General features: G+C 32.6%; 1 protein-coding gene across 1 annotated transcript in view; it reads right to left on the bottom strand.

Annotated features, from left to right (window-relative positions):
- LOC140850308 (serine/threonine-protein kinase TAO1-like) overlaps positions 1 to 18,876 on the bottom strand; it is a 62,780-nt gene that overhangs the window by 40,217 nt on the left and 3,687 nt on the right. The window contains 7 exon segments of the mRNA XM_073240049.1: positions 102 to 195; positions 8,121 to 8,215; positions 10,650 to 10,763; positions 12,292 to 12,388; positions 12,951 to 12,996; positions 14,262 to 14,363; positions 16,945 to 17,016. Of these exon segments, the coding sequence (XP_073096150.1) occupies positions 102 to 195; positions 8,121 to 8,215; positions 10,650 to 10,763; positions 12,292 to 12,388; positions 12,951 to 12,996; positions 14,262 to 14,363; positions 16,945 to 17,016 (620 nt within the window).

Genomic DNA, 18,876 nt, shown 5'->3' with positions numbered 1-18,876 from the left:
ATATACACTTCACCTCATTGAAATGAAATCATTTTGATAACATTATGAAAAAATATTTAAATTTTACCATGTTGAACAATACATCTCTCAGCCATACTCACCATTTAGTAGACTGTAGTGTAGGGGATTCATTTCTGATTATGTGACTGAAGACACTTACTGAACTATTATTCCATAAAGGAGGCTTCATTTCCGCTATAAAAGAAAGAAAACTTCCTGTTAAAATATGTGCCTGTTATACAGGAGAATGGAAGTAGTTAGTTGTTTTTTTTTTTAATAAACCCAAACTTAGCAAAAATGTTGAAAGTAGAGTTCAGAGAACTTATTCAAGGGAGTCCAATAGAGAGGAAATTGCAGCGCTGATGCACATAATCTTTAAATAGTGTATTTTTCCAATAAGCAAGAACATTCTATGAGAACCTAGTACATTCATTAAATCAGACCATTGATATGAATACATGACTATTATCTAATCCTCAAACTCCATTGTAGTTTCAATCAAATGTCCCCATAATGTCCTTTGTAGCAAAAATGAGCTTTGACCATCTGCATCCTTCAAAGAAATTGTCCATTTTTTCTAAGTTTTAAAGTTACATAAAATTGTTCATAAAATTTCCCTATAATCCTTTCAATATGTGTAAAATCTGGAGTCATGTCCCCTGTGATTCCTCATATTGGTCGTTTGTGTCTTCTTTCTGCTCAATCTAGCTAGAGGTTTATTAATTTCATTACTTTCCCCAAAGAACTAATTAGTGATCTTTGATGTTCTCTATTGCTTTCATTTTCTCTGCTTTGATCTTTTGTGGGTCTCTTTATTTCTGCTTACTGTGGATTGAATTTGCCATTTTTTTTCTAGTCTTAAGGTGACAGTTGGACCTTGACAATTCACAAGTATAATTTTGACTCTCAAATGTCCCTCAGTTTGGCTTTGTGCTGTTACTAATTTTGGTTTACACATCTCTGGCAGGAATATCACAGAAGCAAATATCATGCTTTTCTCAGTGATTCTATGATGTAGTCCATGGTTTCAGATCGTCTTGTTATTGATGGTGTTCACTTTGATCACTTAAGGCCATTCCACAAGTTTTCATGGTAAAGTTTCACTTTTTTCCTTTGTAATTAAGTATTTGTAAAAAGGTACTTTAGTCTATATGAATATTTTTTTGCATAAAGATTAAATTTTATTCTCTTATTGTATGGATTTAGATTCTTCATTTAATAATTTATAATCTGCTACTATCATTTATTTTGATGTTGAAATCGCTTCATTTTTGAGCAGTTAAGAACCTTTTTAAGCCGACTTCTGTCTTTCTGGCATGGCTCCATCATTCCCTGCTCAGTTCCTTGCTCTCTGGCACACTAAGATGTTCCAGGATCACCTTATGCTTTCCCTACTGTAGACCTGGCTCAACCATTACTCCAAGGAGCTGTGGCAATCAATGTGCTCACTGCTACTGCCCATGTCACTTCTCTTAGATCCTGTCAGTGGATAGAGGAAGGGAACACACACGTCCCTCATATATTTGTATTCATACTTGCACATTAAATATCTTTAGTTGTTTATTGAAAACAACTGAGTTCATTATAATATCTCAAATCCAATACTATAGTACTATTTATTCTAGCCTTCTCTTTCCGTTATTTATAACACCCTTCTCTGACAATAAGAAACCTCACTCTGATTATCCTTAATATACTTGATGAATCCCCCCTGTACATAGCCAGTCTCCCATCTTGGCCACCACCATTTCCGCTTTTCCCCATCAAGTTTTCAAACCCCATTCCAAGTCTGTCTACTTCATCCACTCAGTTTCTGACACCCTATCCAAACTGGATCTCTTTCTGCAGTGAGACCCTCTTCATCAGTCCTCAGGAGGGAAGCCCCTTCCTTTCAATCAGGCACTGCCATGTGTCAGGTTTACCCACCCCAAAATATGGACCTGCTCCTTGGCCTCTGACATCCCATGCTGGGTTACTTCCAGGTATGAATGCCTCGGTTACCCCACCAGGAATCTGAATCTCCAAACTTGACTGCCGCCCTTCCTGCATAGGTTCTGCTTCCACTTACAAGGCATTCTGTCTGTGGGAACTCCCTCCTCTACTCACAGCACTCTGACACGCCACTCCGGGCTACCATGACTCAGCAGGTGACATGGACACCTGCTCTATACTGTCCTCCCAACAGCTTTAAGAATGACTAGTTTCATCCAGGAAGGGGAAGGGATTACTGAAGAAATTCTTAATGAATAAAATAACTTGTGTTTCTACTGTGATTTATTAAAGTATTCAAAAATTCTAAATGGTGTGCCATCAATATATCAGAGCAGAGGACGATTTTTGATTCTGTCATTTACCATAAACCTGACCATCTCAATTTAGTCAGAGAACACTGAACTTAGCTAAAAACCATACAGATTTACTAAATCTAAACTGTGGGAGCCTTCAGTGGATTCAAAGGATATTTTCCATTTCAATTATTTTTTTAATTAAAGTATCCTTGATATTCAATCTTATATTGGTTTCAAGTATACAACACAGTGGTTCTACAGTCACCCATATTAAATCCTCCCTTCCCCTCCCCACTGAAGTTACTGTCAACATATGAAAATGTTACAGAAGCAGTGCTTTTATTTTCCATGCTATACTACTATTCCTGTGACCAACTTATGACTGAAAATTTTTGTGCCCTTTTATTCCCCTCACCCTCAACTACTCACCCCAACCCCTCCCTCATAGTAGCTTTCTTCTTAGAATTGCTTTGTTCTTTCTCAGAATTGCTTTGGTTATATGGGGTCTTTTGTGGTTCCACATGAATTTTAGAACTTTTTGTTATAGCTCATTGAAAAATACTATTGGTATTTTGATAGGAATTGCACTGACTCTGTAAATTGCTTTGGGCAGGATGGCCATTTTGACGATATTAAGTCTTCCTATCCATGAACATGGGATTATTTCCATTTATTGGTTAGTTTCTCTCATGAAGAAAGTATAGGTCTTTCACCTCCTTGGTTAGGTTTATTCCTAGCTATTTTATTCTTTTTGATGCAGTTTTAAATAGAATTGTTTTCCTATTTTCTGTTTCTGCTGGTTTGTTGTTAGTATATGGGAATGCAACAGATTTCTGTGTATTAATTTTGTTATTAATTTGTTTATTTTGCTGAATTTGGTTATTAGTTCTAACCATTTTTTGGTGGAGTCTTTAGGGTTTTCTATATGTAATAATATCATGTCATCTGTAGACAGTGATAGTTTTACTTCTTCCTTCCTGATCTGGATACCTTTTGTTTCTTTTTCTTATCTAATTGCTTTGGATGTTATTTCCAATACTCTGTTGAATAAAAGTGGTGAGGGGATATACTTGTCTTGTTCCTAATCTTAGAGGAAAAATTTTTACTTTTTGGCTACTAGGTAGGATATTAGCAGTGGGATTGCCATTTATGGACTTTGTTATGTTGAGCTATCTTCCCTTTACACTTATGCTAAGAGCTGAATTTAGTCAAATGCTTTTCTGTGACTAATGAGATAATCGTGATTTTCAGCCTTCATTTTGTTAATGTGGTGGATCACACTGATATGCAGATATTGATCCATATTTGCATCCCTGGGATATGTCACAGTTAATCATGGTGTATTATCTTTCTAGTGTATTGTTCAATTATGTTTGCCAGTGCTTCACTGAAAATTTTTTCATCTATGTTCCTCAGGGAAATTGGCCTGTAACTTTCTTGTAGTGTCCCTGTCCGGTTCTGGTTATCAAGGTAATGCTGGCTTCATAAAACGAGTTTGAAAGTACTCCCTCCACTTCAGTTTTTCGGAAGAGTTTGAGAAGGACTGGCATTACTTCTTTACATGTGTGTTAGACTGCAATAGTGAAGCCATCCGGTTCTGGATTTTGTTTTCCAGGAGGTATTTGATTACTGATTCAATCTGTTTACTAGTAATCAGCCTGTTCAGATTATATCTTCATGATTCAGTCTTGATAGGTTGTATGTTTCCAGCAATTTATCCATTTCTTCTATGATATCCAATATGTTGGCATATTAATCGCTCACAGTAGTCTCCTGTGATCTTTTCTACTTTTGCAATATCAGTTGTAATGCCTCTTCTTTCATTTTTTATTTTCAGTCCTTTTTATCACAGTTAATTCTTACTACAGGTTTGTCTATTCTTTTTCTTTTCAAACAACCAGCTCTTAGTTTCATTGATCTTTTCTGTTAACTTTTTAGTTTTATCTCATTTATTTCTGCTTTCACCTTTCTTATTTCCTTCCTTCTCCTAACTTTGTGACTGGTTTATTCTTATTTTTTCTCATTTATTGAGGTTTTAAATAAGGTTGTTTATTTGAGAAACTTCCTAATGTCTTAATGTAGGCATTTATTGCTATGAACTTCCCTCTTAGAACTGCTCTTGGTGCATCCCATATGTTTTGGTATATTGTATTTCCACTATTTGTCTCCTGATATTTTTTTATTTCTTCTTTGACACATTGGTTGTTACAATAGCATGTTGTTTAATCTCACATAGTTGTGAATTTCCCATTTTTCTTCTTGTAACTGATTACAAGTTTCATACCATTGTCTCTGGAAAATATGTTTGATATAATTTCATTCTTCTTAAGTTTATTAAGACCTGTTTTGGGTCCTAAGATATTATCTATCCTGGAGAATGTTCCATGGGTGCTTCAGAAGAATGTGCATTTTGTTGTTTTGGGATGGCATGTTCTGTATATGTCTGTTAAGTTCATCTGGTCCAGTGTGCTGTTAAAGGACAATGTTTCCATATTGATTATTTTGTCTGAATAGTCTATGCATTGATGAAAGTGGGATGTTGAAGTCCCCTACTCTTATTGCATTGCTGTCTATTTTTCCTTTTAGGTTTATTAATATTGCTGTATATACTTAGGTGCTACCACATTGGGTGCATAAATATTTACACGTTATATCCTCTTGTTGGACTGACCTCTTTATCATTATGTAATGTCCTTGTCTCTTATTAGTATGTTTTAAAGTCTATTTTGTCTTTTGTGAGTATAGCTACCCAGGCTTTCTTTTGGTTTCCATTTACATGGAATATCTTTTTCTATCCTTTCACTTTCACTCTGTATGTATCCTTACATCTAACGTGAGTCTCTTGTAGGCATCACATGCATGGGTCTTATTATTTTAAATCCATTCAGCCACTCTGTCTTTTGACTGGAGAATTTAGTCCATTTATAATTAAAGTAACTTTAGATAAGTATGTACTTATTGCCATTTTGTTTATTGCTTTCTGGTTGTTTTGTAATTCCTTTGTGCCTTTCTTTTTCCTCTTACTCTCTTTCTTTCTGATTTGATTTTTTGGTACTGGGATGCTCCGATTCCTTTTTATTTTTTGTGTATCTACTATAGCTTTTAACTTTGTGGTTACCATGAGGCTTACATAAAACTAATATTTGTACTTATCTATTTTAAATTGCTAATTTGGAAAGCATTTTAAAGTTCTACATTTTTATTTCCCACCATGTTTTACATTTTTGATGTCATAATTTACATCTTTTTATTTTGTGTATCCTTTAACAAGTTATTGTATTTTTACATCTGTTATATTTCTGAAATTTTATACTCTCAACATGGACTTTTATAATCAGAAAAAATGGCACATTTTATTTTTATAAACACAACTGTGCAATCATGCACATAGGCTGAAAAGCAACAAAATTGGGATCTTTTTCATCAAATTGTGAACAAACATATAAAGTCATCTATGAGAAAATTCAAGTTATTTCAACCTCTAAATTCATAAATAAATATGAAAGTCATATTTATTTAGAACTGTATTTATCAAAACCAAAGATACAATTGGTTTAAGTTCTGCTCTCTTACCTACTCTCTAAGAAAATTTTGCTTTAATTCATTATCCTTAGTTATTTTAAAGTAGAAAAGCATATAACATATATTTCCCAAGACAGCAAATCTAATTTGCATTAAAAAAATCAGGCCTCTACAGCTGTTTTGTCTAAAAGAGCACATATATGTTACTATTTAAATGCAAACTTACTTTTTATACAATTTTTAAAATTATCGTATTATTGATATACACTCTTATGAAGGTTTCACATGAAAAACAATGTGGTTACTATACCCATATTAAGACCCATTTTGTGTCCTAACATATAATCTATCCTGGAGAATGTTCCATGGGTGCTTCAGAAGAATGTGCATTTTGTTGTTTTGGGATGGCATGTTCTGTATATGTCTGTTAAGTTCATCTGGTCCAGTGTGCTGTTAAAGGACAGTGTTTCCATATTGACTGTTGGAGTTCCCCCAATGCCCTATAAATGCAAACTTATTTAAATGAAATAAAATTTAAAATTCAGTTCCTCGGTTACACTAGCCACATTTCAAGTGCTTGAAAGACATGCAAATACAGAATATCTCTATCACTACAGAATGTTTCATTGGCCTGGGCTACTCTAGATCTTTCCCCTGGGACCAGTGTCAGGTTGTGGTTCATGACATTTAAGAATTCAAAACATCTGTAAGTAAAACTTTAAAAAGTGATCATGAAAGAGTTTCTAAAAGTTGAAGATGCCTCATGCATGCCTAAAACTTTAAGAATTTCTTTGAAATGTCTCACTCCTTAAAAATGAACTAAAGGCGGTCACATCCGAAGTTGCTTTATTCTAAGTGTAAAAACTCTAATTGTGAAGGAAGTCTATTTTATGAACTATAATAAGAAACTAGAAAACATGGAAAAATAAGAATCCATCCCACAGAAACTCCCGAGTTTATACATTTCTTTCTGAGCAGTATAACTGGCCAAGGAAGACTTTCTAATCAAATGAATATCAAAATATATCAATGATATCTAACAGGATCATTAATGCAATTTCACTATCCAAAGGGGCACATATATGCATCAACCACATACCCACAAAAATACCCCATAGCCAGAGTGTATTAACCAGCTTCTGTACATTTACATCCAAGTTTCTTAAGAAATTAATTAGGATGTACTGTTAGGAAGAAGAATCAGGAGTAAAAGAACAAGCGTTTAAGATACCTAAAGATATTTTCAAATGTAAGTAACACTTTGAAAACCTCAAATTGAGACCAAAATATCAGAAGAGGATGACATGGTAATCTACAAATCTCTCTTTGCTGATGTCAAGCTTTAAAATATGTATGATGATACAGAGCTTGAAGGGAATGATTAATGTAGGAATTCTAACAAAAGTGAAAAAAATCTAAAGGTTATATTATTTTGGAAAAATATTAGATTGCAAGAAAGAAACAGCCTGGTTATAATGGAAATTATAGTATTTATTGTGTAATGATAAGCAAGTTTTTACTTTTGTTTTACCTCAATTTCCCTTTCTGCATTTTTTTTACAACAAACCCAGGTTGATGACTTATCCAAATGACACATGGATTTTACTTTTAACGTGTTATTTTCAATCTTTGGTCACTCCTAAAATGGTTAAATGAAATATTCCCAGTATTTCCTACTATTAAATAAAGCTTAACAAAAAAACTGGGAAGGTACTGTGGACTGGTGCAGGGAATCAAGAGCAAGAAGATGGCCATCAGCTTCAATTACAGTGACAGCTCAATTACCCACTGTGGCTCCCTTACAAGGGGAGTATTAGCAAAGTTTTGATGGTCCACTGCCTTAAGCATAGCTCCACTTAAGGCAACAGAATAAAATATGTACGAAAAATGAAACTGTACAATAAGGTATGCAGCCTGATAATTGAATCCTCATCCCTAACACAAAGTATTAAGTATCTTAAGTAGCAGTATGTAATTCATGAATGCTTTAGAGACCCTTCATATATGGTAAATCTATAACCATAGACATATTCTAGGTGTTTAACAAATACTCATTAAATGTTAGACACAGATACCTCAAAATTAATACCACATTATAAACTATTTTAGACCTAATTTAATACAGCAAATCTAATACACCTAAGCTAATATATGTATATATAAATTGCCAAATAACCCAAGTGACAACTTTAACAGATTTATTGCTCCCCCTAAATACTGACATAAAAATAAAAATCTGTAATTTTATATAGAAATTGAGGTAAAACATTGATCAAAACTTACTGCACAGTAATAAAGAGCAATGCTTACCTAGTTCAATACATGTTATTCCAAGAGACCATACATCTACTTTGGCATCATATTTTTGTTGTTTATCCTTGGCTAAAATTACTTCTGGGGCCATCCTAAAACATAAAATGTCACTTACAGTTAAAAAAGAAAAGAAAAGTATACTATTCTTTAAAAACCTAATGACCATCTACATGGAGAAAACCTGTGTGAATTCCAGATGATATAACTGGACATAAGAATTCTTGTAAAGGGAAATAAATGCATTACAGGTTGTGAGGTAAATATTTACCATTGCATATACAGTGTTAGACTTATTCTCACCATTTGTCATGATCATGTAACAGCATCATGGAGGAAAGATTCCCCAGAGCAGGGAATTCAAGTTTACAGATACTAATATTGTATATCCTTTATGCCAGTGATTCTCAAACATTTTCATTTTAGTATCTTATTACAAAAGTCTACGTTTTGCTTGAAAGAGGGCATTTTATCACTGGCACTCGTTTCCTTGAAGTAAACAAGCTCACTACATTTAGCTGAGAAAATATCTGCCACAATAAGCAACAACGAATAAGCAGTTTGTCAGTCTTTTTTGCAAATAGGAGTAGTGTTCGGTGATAAAAGTGGCTAGGACAGTCACTCATAACTAAATAAATCATATAATTATTAACTTTATAGGCATCTTGGTTATAAAATGAAATGGTAATTTACATCTTAGCTAGACTCTAATGTTCTCACTGGTATGCTTCACCTTATACTTCCTTTGTACTTGTTGTCAAGCACAGACAGACATTTAGAACAGTTTCTGACTGCTTAGTAAGATTGTCATCCGGTGTATGTGTGTTCCTCTGTGTAAAAACATGTAAATATGTACACAGTGCTGTGTTCCTAATATACTATGTACCAATTAATACATATGTAACTTCCAATTGCCAATAATAGAGGGCTTCTAATGTGTGAAGATGTTGAAGTAAGCTTGGGGAGTCAGTAAGTTCAACAAAGTTAAAAAAGTAGTTTTGTTTTTAATGCACAACTTTCTAGCTCCTTTCTAGTATAAAATATTGATCACTGATTTGTAAAGGGGGACCATTAAGAAGAATTATTTCTCCAAAGAACCTTTTTTTATACAGGTGAAGAGGATTCTATCTAAACTAGGGTTCTACATAAGAAAGTTTTGGTCATACAGAACAGTAGCCTTCAAACTTTTTATTTTCTTACTTCCAATGAATTTATTTTAAAAAATGTATCTGCTTGTACATTTTTGAGTTGGTATCAAAATTTTATAAACTTAGTTGCAAAGGATATAATGCATACATATGTATATACATTATTTTGTATATGTGCTTTACAGATATTTACAACTTGGAGCTGAGGACCTAGCTCATTCAATTCATTAAAAACACTGCTGTATAATAAGCTAATTAGCAAACCCAGTCTGCATGGTCATACCAACCATTCAAATCTGAATTTTTTTCTATCAGGAAATGCCAAACTTCATTTTTCAATGTAAATAACATGTTAATGTGTCCTCATGGCAATTGTCCCAGTTATAAGTGAAGTAATTTGTGATCTACTAGAAAAGAAGTTGGGAGGGAAGATAATTGGGGAAAAGAAAGAGCAAGGAGTAAAAGGAAGTGAAGAGAGATGACTGTGAAGCCAGAAGGCCCTTGCCAAAACTTTGTGTCCTAACTCTTCTATATTTCTGATGCTATCTATTCTAGATGTTATGTATTCTCAAGTTTCCCTCTGGTGATGGTTTGAGTCTTTTAATCCCCAGAACAATGCATCATTCTACTATTCAGGATGGGTAAGAAGCCTTTCTTTAACAAAGTGGGAGTTGGGAGATTTGAAAGGTAAGTGGAAAGAAGATGCAGTAGACCTAAGACACCTCTCAACATATACAGAGAGAAAACACCTATGGAAGTTGAAGATGTGGAAAATTATTCCCTTCAGACTTGCTGACATTAATATGGAATTATTTATGAATAAAATTAGATGATGTCTAGAACTCGCTTCAAATAACTGGAGGTGGAGGGAGGGCAAGAGGAGTAAGTACATAGAACAGCTGGGCCCTGGGGTAGTGCTTTAGGCTGAGCTGACCACTATGTGAGCCTTCCTTATATTTTTGCCTATTTACCTGTATACTTGAATTTCTCCATAATAAAAAATTTTAAAAAAATTGTAATTAGCTACCAGCCTTCAGATACTCTTATTCAGAGATACTGACACACAGTAAGTATAAATCTAAAGAAAATTTCCACTTAGCACTTCTATCTTCTCCATTCTTAAATATTTAAATGTTTTCACTCCTACACCCAATACATGATATAGATGATAACAGGAAAGAAACATTGGGGGGACAAATGAAACAATAGGAGATACAAGGGCAGCACTCCAAATCTATATCTGAAACTAACTATAGTGCTTAGAGTAATGTCTAAAGCAGCACTGTATTTCCAAGAAAAAAGATAAAGCATCTGAAAAAAGTACAACCACACACTGCCTATTTCAATTATGAGGATCAATACCAGACAGGACTATTCTTACCAATACGGCGTTCCCACAAAAGAACTGGCACGAGAGGCCATGGAAGCCAATCCAAAGTCAGCAAGTTTCACCTGGCCTCGTTCTGTCAGAAGGATATTTGATGCTTTGATATCTCTGGGTTTAAAGAACACAGAAAATTATTTGTCTTTCCTTCATAAGATTATACTGAAAATGATAAAAATCATGTAACATTTTATAAAACACAGGAGAAATCAGAATAATCAAGGCCTTTGATAATCTCTCAGTTGAGATAATGAGAATTAAGATCCAAATTAAGAAGTGAGATACACAGAATTCCTGTAAGTATATAGTAAAATTTTCTAAAAGAGAAGATAAAATAGCAGTAGAAACAGAAGAAAAAGTTAGGTAATTAATAGCACATACTCTATATTTGAGTTCCTGTTCATTGGTACAAATAATGGTTTAAAAAATTCAGCTGAACATTCTTACATAATTGTAAGATTTCTGAGTATACCCTTAACATTAAAATGGTAAAAAAAAGAACCTCATGCCCTAAATTTGTTTTTTTTTAATTACTCATATCATTCCAAACTTTAGCAGAGTTCTCCTACCTAAATATGAAATGAAAACTGAAACACATGGATAAGGTAATATCAATGATCTCAAATTTACTTTTATGCTCTTCTCTAAATCAGTAATGTACATGTGAACCAAGAAAATTATAATGGGATTGTATGCCCAATGGGTACCATACATTCAAAAAGAAATAAATTTCTAAGCACTTGTCAATTCATACTACATAGTATTATAATGGATATAATAGTAAGTCAATCTATTTTTTTCCATTTGATTTTTTTTCCAAATGGATAGGTTCTTTGAAGTTGAGAAGACCTTCAGTTTTACTTCCAAATCTTCCATTCTCTTATTTACTATGCATGTGGATTTCTCGTGGACCTTAGTATTCTCATCTAAAAACCTGATAACCCATTAATTTGCAATGACTCTACTATATAAGTTTACTATGTATTGTCTGGTTCACATAGATAATTTAAAAAATGCTAGCTTCCTTCTAAAAACAGGGAAAACCAATACCAATGCTAAAAATTAGTTTATGATGGTTTAATCTTTAAATTACTATCCACTATCAAGGATTATCAAGGATTATCTCAAAAGCTTAGAGTCTTAAGAAGCTTTTACTTGTCTCTGTCATGGAATCAAATCTGGCATTATAAGTCACCAGGAGGACAAAAGATCTAGGTTAGTTCTAGTCTAATCTATCTTGCTTGTAAACTTTGGGAAGTTAGTCACAAATTGGGGCATCAGTTTCTTCATCTGTAAAATGAAAAAAGTAAGAATACATCATCCCTATCGTCTTTTCCACTTCACAAATTAAATTATTCTATAATTAAATTTCTATCACAAATCTATAAAGTGCACATACTTCAGACAGCCTGGCAGCATGTGTAGAAAAAGATAAAAATTATCCTTAACAAAGAGATCAAATAAATTAGTATATTCTTTCTAAGACATGGATAATCTAAAAAAAATATGAGTTTGTAAAACTCCAGAGTAATTTTATTTACCTAAAACAAATAAAGCATTCAGGATCAATAAATTCTAGGTCTGATAAACTCAATAAGCCATGTGCTTATTGATACATGATAATTTTTAAAGTTCTTACCTATGGATCATGTTATGAGAATGTAAGTAGACTAATCCCTGGAGAGCACCATGTGTAATTGCTGCTATTTCCATTTCTTGTAATGGCTTTTTGTGAACTTAAAATAAGAATTCATTGGAAAATAATTATTCTATAGAACATTTCTATTTAAAAATATATATACACATATCTAATATGTGGGGAAATTTTTAAAAACTAACATTTAGCAAGAAGGAACTTTTTGCTTTCCAAGATAATAAAACAAGGCAATTTAACTTTATAACAAGTGTGCAGTTGTGCCTATTTGTTATAGTTCACAGGCAATCTTCCTCAAAGTTAACAAACAACATTTAACAATTGTTTCATGATTATAAAAACAATAAAATAGAAGCTTTCCCTTTTTATATTCCTACATATCTTCATTCTGAACAGAAGGAACAAATCAAGTTTAATGATAAAGAATGCAGAAAATGCCTGTTAAATCATAATGAAAGAAAACTCTTCTGTACGCTAAAACATAATATTTAATGACAGTGTACACCATGCTGAGACTCTAGAAAAGACAAAGGTTTTCACTCTTCCTGAAAAGTTTTAACATTATGAAAAAAATCTCTTACTGAACGAATTCTCATTTTATTATACTAATACTTTTCTTTTCTTAATAAATAAAGGAAACTTACCTTTCACAAAATCTGAAACAGATCCTATACAATATTCCATTACAAGCTACATGGGAAAAAAATGATAAAAACATTAAAATACACTATTAAAATAAAAAGATTCTATATGAGATAAAACAAATTCACCAAGGAGATTGAGAAGATACTTTGAAGTGAAACAAACTCTAGTTATCAATTACCTTTAATTACACATTTTGTGAACTTGTTAAATGCATACATGAAGTTAAGCTAATGCTACATTAATCTGTTATAATGCCAACATAGAATTGCTTGTAGATGTGTGTTTCATATAATTTCTAACTAAAGCTATAAAGGAATATACACATTCTATTAATACTAACCTATAGTAGCAACACTGGTATTGTTAGGAAGCAGAAAATTATCCTCTGGTACTATATATGCAAAGTTTAGGTTACAGTTTAAATATTTCCTATAAAGCCAACACAGAGCACCTGTTATGTGCAAGGCATTTTATATATATTAACTAATTTAATCCTCATAACCACATTTGGAAGTAGACCCTATTATCATCCTTGTTTTACAAATGGAGAAACCTGAAAGACAGAAAGGCAGTCTACCTTCTCGGCCACTGTTTTTTCTTTAACCACAGTCTCAAATTTAGGAGTACCATCACCACTAAATTAAATCAAACATTACAAATGTAAATCTAAGTTCAGTATATTAAAATGATAATCAGCTATAGCTTATTAAAAATAAAAGGTCATTCCTGTTGAAAGAAAATTTAGCCTTCCTCTTAAAAGACATAATTACTATGCCTATACTGTTGTAAGATTACTACCTTATCTTAGTTTTAACAATGGGGCAAAATTAATTTCTATTTTCTGCAATAAAATGTCTCAATTTTCTACCTTTAGTATCATTCAGCCAAAGAATCACAATCAGTTCAGATTTCTTCAGGATTCACCACCAATATTCCACACAAGACCCTTGTGGTTAAATAGTTTACAATACATTTATGTCAAAAATATATGCTGATTTTCATCCTTGAGTGATAGGATTGTTCTCAACCTTCAAATGTTTGATAAAGCATTTGAAGAATGATACTGCTAACATATATCAGAACATTTTCCCATGCACGTAATGATCAGGTGAATCTCTGAAGTAAACTGGCAAAAGTTCTATTATCTCTTACTGCCCAAGAGTTCCAGGAAAAGCACCTCCTCCTTTCTCAGTATGAACTAACATTTCAAGGTGTTTGTGCATGGCTTTACACAACTATTTTGAGACATTTTTGAATTAATTATAAACTAAACCTACTAAAATTACAGCAAGGGGTGAGCAGATACCTACCCATGCTGTGTGCTCACGTAAATAGCAGCCTTTGTATTTTACAATGTTGGAATGTTTTAACGTCCGTAGAAACCTGACTTCCTTAATAATACCCTGCCATCTCTGTGGGGAGAAAAAAAGAATAAAGGAAATAATTAGGAACAGTTGCTTTTCCTTAGAAAGCTATACAAGTAAAAAAGTAATGATTAGATTAAAATGTTAACAAGAACATACAATTTTGATTCATTTGTAATATTTAAATGTCAAACTAATACATTTTAAAGAACTTACATCCATATAGTTTACAACTCAATTACATAAAATTCATTCCAGGTAGGACATATTTTTATTTTCATAAAATTTATTATCAATGAGTCTTATTACAATTTTACAACCACACACCAAGCCTGTTGAACACTATATACTATATTTAGTGGTTTTTCTTCAAAAGTTCAACCTCTCCCTTCTTTTGTGCAGCTTTATTGTTGCATAATTTACATACCTTAAAGTTCAGTTGTTGTGTTTTTGGCTTATATTGTCTTCCAAATGTTAAGTTTTTTCTGCTGTTTAAACTCAAATCAAGTAATTACCTAAATTCCTTGCACATATTCTAAAATGCTAGTGAACACTTAGGTTATAACAGAGGGAAGTTCACAGAAAACCCAAGCAGCATGAAAACATTTTCCTACAGGATTTTATGAAGAGCCTTCCCATTGATGCCTACTAGTAAATAACAGATGAACCTTCAGCAATTAAAGCTACTCTATGACAACTTCAGAAACTTAGGCCATATCCTAACTATAGTTACTTCTAAGAAGCAATCAGGGAACTGAAAATACAGGTACTTGGGCCCATGCCCAGAGACTCTAGAAGCTTAGTAGATGTAGGATGGGAACTTGGAATCTGTTTTTTGTTCTTGTTTCAGTTTTTCCAAGCTTTACCACTCACTTGTATCATATTTCTAAAGGTAGGGGAACTAGAATACTTAACTTTAAGAAATGTTTTGTACTAGAATTTAAGATTCCATATCTCCTATGTTATTTCATAAGCCCTCAACAAAATAGAGTAGAAGGTATTCGCAGTGTAAAATGTGTAAGCTGGAAGATGCTAAGTTTAGAAAGTGTTTTATGGGCTTTACATTTCAAAGTTGAATGCTCTGGGAGGCAAACTCTCAAAACAAAACAAAACAAAGCTAAAACCTGTATTCTTCAATGTAAAAAACACTTCCAGGAAGGATACAATATTAGATGAGAGAAGATGCTGCCCTAGGTGAAACTTTTTGTTCTAGGTGTGACTAATTAAACCGACTCCAACACAAGTTGGCTAGGAAAGCTAGTTTTAAAGTTATACTATGGAATGGCAAATAAAATTACAGTAAACTTGTAAAAATGGAGTTTTTTAAGGGGTTTTAGAAATTATTAAGAGTTTTTTTAGGTATCAACATAATGGAACAGTGATCAATCACAACAGTGTTATCATACCCATAAGTGTGATTATCACAAAAAACAAGATTTACCATAAAATAGGGATTCCAGAAATATACAAAACCAAAACCTTTAAAAATTAAAGACTAATTCAGCAATTCTACCTCTGGGCATATACCCTGAAGTATTAAAAGCAGGGACTTAAAGAAATATTTGTGTACCTATACTCATAGCAGCATTATTCACAATAACCAAGGGGTAGAAGCAACTAAGTGTCCATTTACAGATGATGGATGGACAAAATGTGGTGTTTTTACACAGACACACACACACACAGTCACAAACACACACAACATGGATGAACTTTGAGTACACTATATTAAGTGAAACAAGCCAGTCACAAAAGGACAAATAGTGTATAATTTCAATTACATGAGATACCTAAAGGAGTCAAATTCAGAGAAACAGAAAGTAGGAAGGTGATTTCCAGGGGCTGTGGGGAGGAGGGAATGAGGAGTTATTGTTTGATGGGTGTAGAATATCACTTTTGCAAAATGAAAGAGTTCTGGAGATGGATGGTGGTGTTGGTTGCACTGCAATGTGAATGTCCTTAACGCCACTGAACTTACACTTGAAGTGATTAAGACGGTAAATTTGTTTTGTATACTTAACCACAATAAAAAATAATTAAATTTTTGAAGAATTAAAGAAACATAACATTTAGGAAGTAGACATTTTATAAACTTATGCAATTAAGAACTAATCAGAATACTGAAGAAAAGTACATGCAATACAGTATCAATAATTTTATTTTTCAGATTATTACCCACTGCCTGATTTTTCAGACTAGATATATGCTGCCTGATGATTATTTGAAACAGCCATTAGAGAATTTCTCTACCATTAAAAATTTATATCCAGTATACTTACTGTCAAATGTACCTTATTCTAGTTTACTTTCTTAGACATGATAATCCCTCTATTATAGAAGAAACTGCTAAACAACAATTTAAAAAATTAAACTCGTGTCAGCAGCACATATCTAAAACAATTAAAAGTAAGGGACACAGTTGGGAGGTTTCTGGTATGTCAGGAACGTTGTTTATGGCTCTAGGTACAATTTAAATGGGCACATTGAGTCTGTGGAAGAAAATTCACTGAGATATACACTTAATATTTGTATATTTTTCAACATTTAAAAAAAATTTCCCACCTATCCCCAATTTAAAACGGTATGGCTTTCTTTAACATGCCAATACAAACATACATATTTCACGTACCTTCGTAGACCATATTCCAGTATAAGATAATTTCTTGATAGCCACCAATTCATTGGTGTGCACATCTAGTGCCTAAAAAAGACATAAGAGCGTTGTAAAAATTATCAGACTAAATCTGGGAAATCATTTCTCTGAGAATAAAAGCATTTATAAACCACCATGTCAAAAAAGATATCAAAACTGCTTTTAAAGAACATTCAAAAAATAACTAAATAGGTAGCAAAAAACATCAAATTATCAAGGAGATGGTACGTTAGAAATAAAAATACTGAATGTTTATCTTTGAATGAGCTAGTTGAGAGGGAAAATAAATCTGAATAGAAACAAAAAAGTGACTAGTACATACAAGTCTATGCTATGCCTGTAAACTTCAAAATTTCAATGAAATGGACAATTCTCTAGGAAAGAACTACTAAAATTGATCTAGAGAAGAAAATTTGAGTAAAATAGTGGTGGCAGACTGAAAAGAATACTAATCATCTTTAAAATAGTTGTGAGTGGAAAACTTTCACCAGGGAACTCCCCAGGATAAAAGGGGAGAAAAAGGAAAGCTATCCCATTAATTGTATGGAGGCAGTCTAATCCAGCAACTAAACCCTCACCAGCAGCATAAAATAGAAACTTAGGTACCAATTTGACTTATAAATCTAGACAAGGGAACTCAAAATAAAATTTTAAGACCAAATATTACAGGGCATTAAAACAATATTTCATTTAGATAAAATACATTACCCAGAAATGCAAAATTTTGATACAGGAAAAAATTTCAGAATTTGCCATATTTTTTTACAAATCAAATGGAAAAATATATACTTATATATATATATATAAATGTTCAATAAATGCTGAAAATGCAGAAAAGGCCCAACTCCAAATATATTCAATGCAGGGAAGACCAAACTCTTAGAAAACCCACATGGGAAAGGTAAAATCCTCAACATGATAAATCATGTCTATTGTAAAAAACTATTAACTAGAACTAAGACAAGACAGCTAAAATGCTACCACAATTACTATTTACGATTGTTCTGGAAATTTTGATAAAAAAATAAAAGCATAACAGAAACATGAAAGTTAACTGTTTAGAAACTAAGAGCCAAATTCTCATTATGTGTTTAAAAAAAGGTTATATATAAAGAAGGCACAAGAGGATAGCTACAAAATATTTCAAATGAGTTCAGTAAAAAGAGTTAATCATCTCTAGTCATCTGTGGAAGAATTCATCTTCAATTCAGTCTTTAATGAATTCCCAAAGATAAAATGTTTTAAATTTAAAATTAGATTATGGTGATAGCTACAAAATTCTAACTTACTCAAAATCTATTCAATGCACACTTAAAATTGGTGAACTTAGAATGTGGAATTTAAATCTCAAAAAAACTGTTAAAAAATTAGACAAGTACATACACACACACACACACACACACACACACATATATATATGTATATATATATATATATATATATACATATATTCTTTTAAGTGGGTCCTGGGAACAACTAATGACACTCCAATTTCAATTACTGGCAGACTGGTTGATGAAAACGTGCACCACTTACCATAATGGGTGAAGTGGATCTATCTGCATAAGATCTTGAATATGAATTTATTTTTCCAAAATGTTCTCTAGTCATCTATTTGTGAGCCCCTTGATTTTAGTCAACAGGTCTAACCAGCTATATTCTTTTCTAACAGTTTTAATGAGATACAATTTACATACCACACATTTTGCCCATTTGAATGTGTGTAATTCAATAGCTTTTAGTACACTGACAGATACATGGCAATACTGATTGATATGACAGATACATGCAATTTACTGATAACTACAATTTTAGAATGTTCATTACCTCAAAAAGAAACTCCAAATTGTTTCATTTTAAAAGATTATAATGGTAAATTTTATATTATGTGTATCTTATCTCAAGTTT

The sequence above is a fragment of the Manis javanica genome, chromosome 7, assembly GCF_040802235.1.
Source record: "Manis javanica isolate MJ-LG chromosome 7, MJ_LKY, whole genome shotgun sequence".
NCBI classification, from domain to species: domain Eukaryota; kingdom Metazoa; phylum Chordata; class Mammalia; order Pholidota; family Manidae; genus Manis; species Manis javanica.
This window is presented reverse-complemented; position numbering and strand designations above follow the sequence as displayed.